Raw genomic sequence first — 9,811 nt, 5'->3', positions numbered from 1 at the left:
GATTAACATCACAGCCCTGAACTCCTGAAGAAATGAGGTGCAAGGCCATCAGGCTATATGGCATGATGCAAAAATCTATCACTCTAGGAGAGAGCCCTTGTCCTTTTTCTGTGTAGCCAGTGTTGACAGGGGGTGAGAAACATGGTAAGACCAGACCAGATCAAGACTGAATTCCAGAGAGTTCTACATGAGGTAGATCCAACCCACCCAGAGCGGTGAGATTACCAGATGACCTGCGTGCAGCTGCCCAAGACTCAGAACAGGCACGCAAAAAAGAAAACCAAAACCACAAAAACCAGCCCTGGGAGAACTTAGGAGCAGGCTCAGAAAGAGAAAGGGGACATTGAGGGTGGGGAACAGGCCGAAGCCCCATCCTATGGAGTTATAGCGGCCTAGAATCACTCCCTGGGCACTGAGGAACATGTGGTCCAGGGCCAGGGGCTTCATCATGCCTTTGCTTTCTCCAGGAAGACTGACTCCAAGAAACGTGTACAGGGAGATATTGATCATTCAAATATTTAAAAATAATCTTCCAAATTCTATGGAGACAGACAAAATGATCCTTAAATATCTGTATAACTATTATGTCTATGTACTTTATGACACACAAATACTTTCAGGCATAATGAAGACTCTTGAATAATCAGTGTACTACATGGTTAAACTCTATGAAACGTAAAACAAAACTTCACTATTTAAAATTAGAAAGGTTTATAAGTGCTGTACCTTGGTTTTAAGGCATGTGGTTCACACCTGTCCTTGGTTAGGAATCATTTCCCTGTTCCAATCCTAAACCATCAGGCTGTGCTTTAGAAAACAAGATCTCCTCTATGACCTGAAGTTAATAGTTTCCAGGGAAAAACGATGGCTGGTGGTACTCATCTAAACCGAAACCCCTGCTTCGCTGAAAATGCACTCAAATCATAATGAATAACCATGTCAACAGAGAGGCAAAGAACACACTAGACTTATAAACTACATTTGACGATGGCAATCTTTGGTGCCCCCAAGTGGTCATAAGTAATGTGACATCCTTGACAGGGAGTCCTGTCCTTAGGGGAGGTAAAGACTGGGAAAATTTTTCTCAGAACATCAGGTTAAAAACAAGGATATCTAGGGCAAGAGAGGGCCCAGAAAAGAATGGCTCCTTCGCTGGAATTGAGCCAGACTGTGAGTTCTTGCCCAGCCCCATGGCCCAGGACACACCACCTCCTAGAGAAAGTAGAAATAATCATCCCTGATTGTGAAAATTAAAGAAGCACAGATGTGATTTTTTTGGTTTTAAAATTTTACACATAGACTGTCTGTATTCTTCTGTAACTTGCTTTTTTCACTTCACACTATGGTTTTAAAGTGTTTTGTAGACATCATTGTGGTAGAGAGAATTCCTGTTTAATTTCCAAGGCTAGTCAACACCAAAAAGATATAGGTTGGCAAGAGGAGAAAGAGGAATATGGCTTAAGGAGGGCATCATGTAATAAATTTATTATATTTTGTTACATTTTCCACTTTTCTCTTAATTCCAACTGTATACTATATAATCAACTGCTGTTCCAGAAATAAACGTTTTAAACATAAAAATATAAATTTTGCTTCTTAAAAGTGCATACACCTTGAATAATAAAACATACAAATAAATAACAGAAGTCAGTGACACATCTCATGCACTTGTTTCTAAAATAATTTAAAATGTATGGTACACTTTTCTTCCAGCCTCAAGGAGAGACATCCTGCCTTCTGTATTACTGTACAACTAAAGAAGAAAATGATACAGAAATCGTTACGAACGGTGCATGAACAATCTCAAAGCATTTTGTGTACAGTGATAGGACATGCAGCTTTTAAGACAACTACAGAAATTCCAGTGTAAAACTGAAGCATTCAGGGAAGAAACTATTTTTGTAATGGGGCTTGAATTCGATTTTAACCAGTGGTGAGAGGCACAGTTGGTGAGCAAACCAACAGAGAACATAAACACGTATTTGAAAGGCCGACAGAGAGAAAGCTCAGAAAATACCGGAACTGCTTTCCCATCTGGTACGAGGACACCGCGCCACTCAGAATAGCACCTATAGGCAACTGCACACAGCTAATTCACCACCACAACAGACCGCCCTGCTTCGAGGGGCTTTTCTACAGAGGGATTTTCAACTTGGATTTTTACTTAGATCTTCATTTCTTGGAAATGTTGAAAACAACATGTAAGTTGTTTTTTTGTTTTTTGTACGTAGCATCAGCTCAACAGGATGAAACCACCTGAGAAGCACAGCAGGCTACTCTGAAGACGTCGTATGTGCCTTCAGCTCACCACAGATTAAAACTAAATTTCATTTGCCTCCTCCATAGGTAACGTATACTGCCGAATTTCTGGATGAGTATTATTTGATTTTTTATAATTACATGAAAAAACACGGAGGGTTGCCAAAAAAAAAAAAAAAAGACTCCAAATAAAATGCCTCACATTCATTTTTAAGCCAAAAATAACTCCTGAAACAACACTGTGGATAAGTAGAGAATGAGCTAACTAGGAAATTAGGTGGCAGCCTGTAGTTCGCTATTGTAATTACTACAGAAACAGTCATCCTATCAAAATCAGCAACAGGTTTTCCAAGGCCACGAAGGCTTTACTTCAGCACTTTCTTAGAGTGACTTGCCAATTTCCCTGTGGGTCTGGCCCTGTGGTGGCATCCAGGGAAAAGGCTCTGGGAAGGACACACACCCCACGGGAGATGCTGTCTGCTCCAGCAAACTGAAGACCACTGAATCCCACAAGACTGGCAAGTGTTGGGCCACCCACCAAAGGCTCCGAGCACCCAAATAGTGCCTCAATTCAGAAAGGCTCCCTTATTTCAAAACATCGACGTTAATATCAGTGGTTCTGACTCCTTTTTTCCTTTCCTCTCCAACGAAACAGAATCTGAGTCACTCGTGAGTGCTTCACATGGCAGTGATTCTCACCACAGGGATAGTATAGCACGGTGGCTCTCAATTCTGACCGCCAATCAGAAACCCCCAAGGACTTTAAAAATATACGGCAATTCCTGGGACTTGCCCCTACACTAGTTAGATCAAAAGCTTGGGAGTGGGACCCAGGTATTTTTAAAAGTTCTCTAGATGATTCTAGTGAATGATGAGTATCAGAATCTCAGACAAGTCATTCAGAAGAGGCTTAATAGAATCTTGGGGAGAGTACGCGTATGAGATTTGAAAAAAAGCCTCCCAAGCCTGCAGTGAATCTCCCTTCTCTCCAAAATTAGGAAACGCCTTTTAAATGCATATGCAATGGATCTAGAACCTAATCCACTGTAGAATGCTACCATAAATTCCACGAGCTTAGTCTTATTGTGACCAGTGGTTGGGAAGCTCCAAAGCTTTCCAAGACAGCTCTAAGTCTCTACAAAAGCATTTTAAAATTGTTAGCATTATTAGAAGTCACATTCTCTCCTTGTGACCACGATAGAACCCTAGAAGATATAAAAAATTAAAATCTATAGAAAATGGCAGGTTATTTTTAGACCAAAATACTTTAGGAAAGTGTTCAGGCTAAATACAGTATATAAACCCGCGTGTGTTCAACATATCCAACTCCACTCCTACTTGCAAAATACTTATTTTACATACAATCTTGCCAATGATTAAAAAAAAAACCACCACCACCCAGCAAAGAGAAACATGTGCAAAGCAAAACAAGAAAACACATTCATGCTCTTCTGTATTGATGATTAAGCCACATGTAAAAAATTACAAATGCAAAAATAGAGCTCCATAATCCAAGAATTGCCTTTTTAAAAATTTACATTTAGGGTAGTCTACATTTTATTAGTTGTTTGCATAGGTGGTGAGAACATGCTTTCTGGGATAGATGGAGGCCATGCAAAATTGTTTTCATTACTTGGGGGAAAAAAATGACTGGTTATGCTCAAATTGCAGCTGCAAAACAAACACTTTGAGAGTTGATCAAAAGGCAGTGTGGAACACTAAGTGTTTGTTTAAAGAAAGCACAGGATTTCCCCCCCCCAAAATGCAGTCAGGTTTAACAGTAACGTATCCTTTACAAAAGTAAAGACTGACAGTCTGCACAGTAGCAGCTTCTTTCTGTTTATGATATAGGCACTGGTTTGTCAGCAAATTTTGCTCTTCTCAATTCCAAATAATACAAGTTCAACACGCCTCACAGAATATGTGTTTTATTGAAACTGTGCTTATGATTTGCATACTATCTCAAAAATCCAACCCAGAAACACTAATTATCTTGGCATCCAGTAATTCCGATAACCTACATAGGAAACAACTTCAGCTGTTCGGTAATTTGTCAGAATGAAATGTAACGTCAGATGTCAATCTATTTTTAAAAACACGTTTATTTGAAATAAGTGAGCTTTGTTCACAGCCCTTCTCTGCTCCATTTTTCCTAAAGGCTGACACTACTGCTTCCTTGACACACTGTCCCTAGTTTTTTCCATGATAGTTACTTTAGAGGGATGGCAATTTGTCCCCTGCCCCCAATCCCCATATCTATTTCATACACACGTGGATGACCAAATTCTAATGGAAAGTGACTTTGTAATGGATTTTCAACCCCTAAGTAGTAGAGACAGCTCAGTCTGAAAAAGTGGATGTAAGAGTAAAATGTCTCCGAAGATGAAGAAGGGCACTTTTGGTTTCCGGAACAGGAGAGACTTGCTCAAGAGGATCACAGGCCTTGGCCGGTTCACCAGAATCCACTTGCTCTCTTTGTTCTGGGGGGACCATCACTCCACTTAGGGTATCACCAGCATCCCTTGGCTCATCGGCTGGGCTCCCAGGGCTCCTTGGCTACAGCGAATTCCTGACACTTTCCACTTGCCTTTATGAGCAAAGCAGGCCCTCAACGAATGCTTGCAGAATGAATGAATGAATGAGGAAAGAATGATTACAAGGGTTTAGGGCAGCTTCATAGAGAATTACAGTATTTTACCAGACCACAAATATTCCCACATCCATTTCTATTGGTCCAGCGAGGTCTTACTTCCTTTCAGTTAGGCTGCTTTTAGGATGGGAAAACACAAGGGCTGGGAGGTGATCTTGAGATGACGTGAGCTTAACGGTTTGGTTGTGCTTCCACATTATACAAGGGATTACAAAGGCAAGGTGTAGGGCCATCTGAAGGAATGACATAGCCTCAGTGCACTGGATGTTCGCAGGAAAAGAAATAAAAAATAAAAAATTTTTTAAAAGCAAAAACATTAAAGTGCCACACTCAAGTCAGGGATTACCCTGTGCCTACAAGGAAATGACTGCTCTAATCAGGCCCACCTGGCTGTCACCCAGAAACTCAGGCCCACCATCCTTGGTAGATCATTTCTAACCCCAAAGCAAAGATATGCTCAATGCATCAAACATCACCGGGAAAATAAAAAGCTAAGCAAACACCAAGTCCCTAACCTACTGAGCAACTGAACTGAACCAATAATTTTCCCAGAAGATCTTTCACACCTCAAAGAGCACCTCCAAACTTTTGGGCAAGTATTCTTTTCTGTGGCTTAAAGGTTGTACCTAGAAGTTATGGAAGAGATTTTCATTGTTTACCAAGCACAGAAATGGAACAGCTTAAAGGTACCTAGACAATGCTATAATACTTCCTGTTTTTTTTTTTTCATTTAATCTGAAAAAAAAAAAAGACTAAACTCCATACACATATAGTTTACAGATACTGAAATTTTATTTCTAGATCCCATGGAAACTTAAAAGAAATTTGTAGAGTTCTTTTTTAGTTGTTGGTTTTTGTTTTTGTTTTTGTTTTTTAAACACTAATTATAACGGAAAATCCATTCCTGGAGGACTCAAGAATAAAAATATTTGCCACTGTGAAAATAAAACTAGATTCTACTAATGCTTAACTGATAATAGCCTCAGAAAAAGGTGTTATTAAAACATTATGTGTAGTCAAACTATAATTCTAAGGCTGTTTCAGAGCTTCAGATAGGAGATTTCAAATGAGATTTACCTATTTCAAAGACAAGAGGCTCAGACAAACACTCATCTCCTGATAGTGACGATCCCATACTTGGTGCATCCTTTCCAGGAAATAAAAGTGACACAGAAAAACCAGCAGTGGCTAAACACTGATGGGGCTGTCAGTGTGCCTGAGGAAGCAGTGACAACACTGAGGGCAGCCAGTGGTCAACAGTCACACTACAGCAGAGGAGAGGAACGCTGCTTTGGGAGACCAGACGCCTGTTCAGTGCAACAGCGACACCTAGTGAAGGGGTGTGTACAGGACGGTGCACTGGGCAACAGGCTCACGTTCAATGAACTTCATGGAGCACTATTGTAACTTTCACAAGGCTGAGGAGCTAAGTCTTAAAAATTGCAAGGGTCTAAAATTCCAGCTACCCTCAACATAAATGGACTCCAGACTTGCAAGTTACCTGCTAATGCTCAAAGTAGCAGCAAAATAAAGTTAGAAACCTATTGGAAATATTTCCCAAGAGGTATTCATGGGGGGGGGGGGAGAAAACAGGAAAAAAAAAGGGCAGTGCAGAATTCATAGCTATGCATGTGTATGTGTTCTAATTACTTCACACACAGCAATACTGAAAAGGGAGGTTATAAATGGATCTGTGCACCAAGAGATCAGGAAGAATTGGAAGGGTTTACAATTTTTTTTTAAAGTTAATATTTAAAAGCGTATAAATTTAGCATGCTATATTTCATGGCAAAGTGACAAATGCTATTCAAAGAGAATCAGGATCATGACTCTCTTGACATTTAAAAAAAATAGAAAAATGAAAAAAAAAAGCGCTAAAAATTGCCAGGATACCTCTAAGAAAGCTTGAAGAACTATGTATCTCCCTTATCTGTGAGATTTTTGTGAGGTTCCTTGTTTTCTAAACAAGAAATGCCATTTGCACTGACAATGCCAGACGGAACATGCTCCAATCCTGCTTGTGAGTTCTGGGTAAGAGATTAAGTCTTAAGCACAAAGAAGAAATAAATGACTTAGTGAAAAGCAGTCTACAACTGAGACTGACAGGCAGCATCAGAAGCGCACACATAATACTTTGTCACACGTTGCTTCAACACACCATCAACTGACTTTTGGCATTAGGCAATTCCTTTCCTCTCCAAGTTAACAAGAAACACAGCCATGCGCACACAGGGCAGCATGGAGCTTTCGGCTTCTAACATAGAGAAGATCAACACCAGAGAAGGAAAATGGTACAGATTCATGCATCCAGTTCAGAACCCATTTTTTTCCAGGAACCTTCCGAAGGTGTTAACTGCTCTACTACATTTCAAAATCCCAATGGCCATAGCTAGCAAATTTAGAAGGAAAACAAAATTAGTTAGTGACTGGCTCTCTGGCTGTCCAATGTGCCACCTCTTAGGATATATCCTAAGAATCAAGACTGCTTATGGTACACACATATTTGCAGACATGAAGGTATGAAAAACTTCATTTCTACCTCTACAAATTTCTATCTGTGGCAGTCAGAGAAAGGACAGTCGCTCACAGGCCACCTTCTTCATTAATAGTTTTACTGATGCGCATCCACACTAGACTAGCTGAGTATATACCTGAGAAACATTAGTGTTAAAATATTGCCCTTTACAGAGACTGGTAGATGGGGCCAAAGTGCAGAAAGCAACAGTCTTCTCTCGGTTTGTTTCATTGTTAGTGTCACAGTTTTTAGAGCTCCTGGTGCCACATGACAATCAGCTGTGAGGATAAAACCTGCTCAGATGAAACCCAAGTCAAATAACCGATCCTTCTATAGCACACACTAATGACAGCTTAACCGGTTCACAGGTTTCCAAACCCTAGTGTCCAACGAAAGTCATTAGAGTTCTCTAGAAAGAAATATGCACAATTGCTAAAGGGACCGCCCAGGGTCTCGTCTACAATTATTCCAGTTAGCTTGGTACCAATGCTTTGCCTATGGCTGTTATTTGGTTCAATGGCAGAATAAGGCGACGCTTTTAACAATTTGCAGTTGAATTCTACACACACACACACACACGCGCGCGCACGCACGCGTGCACACACACGCACACCAGGCACATGACCCAAAACATACAAAACAAAAGCATAGAGGGCTTTGGTGGGAGGGAGAGGGTTCTAAATAAATAAACATTTTTACAGATAAAACACTTGGATTGCAGAAATATCACTGAGGTTTTTGAGAAGGCCGTGCAGAGGTTTGCATGCTAGAAGATAACTTTTTTGAGGATTTCTCAGCAGACTGCCTGCCACCAGGAGACGAGGGCACTCCAGAATCTAGCTGGGAAGACTTGGATTTGCGAGCAGATAGCAGGGAATGTTTAGCAGAAGCAGGGTCCTTGGAGACAAGCTGCTCTTTTCCAACTGCACTTGCATTTGGCTGCTGGGAACCTGGAGGCTGGTAGCCTTTCTCCGCCTTGTCATCCACGGCATTCTTACCAGCCAACTTGACAGAGCTCCCACCAGCCTTCTTGGAGAGCAAGGTGGTTTTGCCGAGGTCAGTCGACCGCCGGGTTTCCTTCTGTCTCAAGGCTGACTTGAAGAAGGACAGCCCCTTGTCCTCTGACTTGCTGTCCCTCTTCAGACCAGCCTTCACGTTTGTGTTGGGGGAACGCAGGCTAGCCATGGAGGAGCTCCTGACGTGCTTTCCATCCCCTCGGCCCTCCCCGGCCCTGGCCTGGCTCACCCGAGGGGAGTTGGGTTTAGAGCTGGAGGTGACGCTGGCTCTGTCCGAAGCCAGGCTTTGCCTGGACCCCTCTCTACTCAAGCTCCGGTCTGAAGTCCTGCTCTTCCCAGGAGGGAAGGGGCCCCTTGCAGCAGGGCCCGAGGCTTTTTTGGCAGATGTGGAGGAAGCAGTGTAGGTGAGGGAGGAAGATGATTTCTGCCTCTGGGGTGAAGGAGATGACATGGAGTCCTGGGGTTTGGGGGAGGACTCCTTTCTGGGCTGGCCAGGGGCAGGGGAGGAATGCCTTCCACTGGCCCTGGAAGAAGAATCTGCTTTGCTTCGGGAGCGGGAGGGCTTTATAGAAACTTTTACAGGAACAGGAGAAGAAGGGGACGTACTTGAAAGAGATGATTCCTGGCTTGCCAAGACTGGTCTCCCCTTCCGCAAGCTTCTATCTGGCTCAGAAGTGCCTTTGGAGCTGGGAGATCTCTTGGCTGTTCCATCTGGTTTCTTTGTGAGGGAGCCCGGGTGGCTTGTGGGTTTCACCTCTTTGACTGGAGAGCTGTCTACAGAATCGCTCTGATCCACATAAGCGATCTGGTTATTGTTATCAAATGGATCAGAGATGGGGGGCACACGATCCCCTTGTGCTGAGATTTTGCTCTGTGTGTCTATAACACTGGAGTTCAATTTGCGGGTGTCTGATTCATCTCTGAACACGCCTTCCATGACAGCCAGAGGGGCCCGACCCACAGCCTTGTGCTCACGTCGGCTGTGACTATCCCTTGATTCCTGGTAACTGCTGGAAAGGTTCCTCAAGCTGCCAAAGCAAGAGATGGAGACCTTGTCATCTACTGCCTCCCCGATCTTCTCCAAGGTGGAGGCAGAGGTGTGAATCGGAGAGTCCCCTGAGAACCGGGAGGGAGAATTGGAGCGCATCTGCAGCTTGGCGGACAGGGACCAAGAAGGTCTAATGCAATTGTCGTTAACGGCCAAGGGGCTGGTGACAGAAGATCTGGATGACAAGCTCTGACGTTGGACACTTCTCACGAATGGTCGAGTTGAGAAACCTCCTGAATGCAGCAGAGAGAATAGCATTAAGCTAAACCGAAAACACGTCCCAGGAACACCTTAAGATACTGAAGATGGAAGGAAGGCAAGCC

General features: G+C 42.7%; 1 protein-coding gene across 1 annotated transcript in view; it reads right to left on the bottom strand.

Moving 5' to 3' along the window:
* Positions 1 to 1,458: 1,458 nt before the first annotated feature.
* The window catches only part of USP31 (ubiquitin specific peptidase 31), a 65,969-nt gene continuing 57,616 nt past the window's right edge, over positions 1,459 to 9,811 (bottom strand). Inside the window, exon 16 of the mRNA XM_045776492.2 lies at positions 1,459 to 9,721. Coding sequence (XP_045632448.1) covers positions 8,151 to 9,721 — 1,571 coding nt within the window. The 3' untranslated portion in view covers positions 1,459 to 8,150. The remainder of the gene's footprint in view (positions 9,722 to 9,811) is intronic.

This window comes from Ursus americanus, chromosome 2, assembly GCF_024610735.1.
Source record: "Ursus americanus isolate L20-20 chromosome 2, mUrsAme1.1.p, whole genome shotgun sequence".
NCBI lineage: Eukaryota > Metazoa > Chordata > Mammalia > Carnivora > Ursidae > Ursus > Ursus americanus.
The sequence above is the reverse complement of the archived record's forward strand: the minus strand, read 5'-3'. Positions and strand labels throughout refer to the sequence as shown.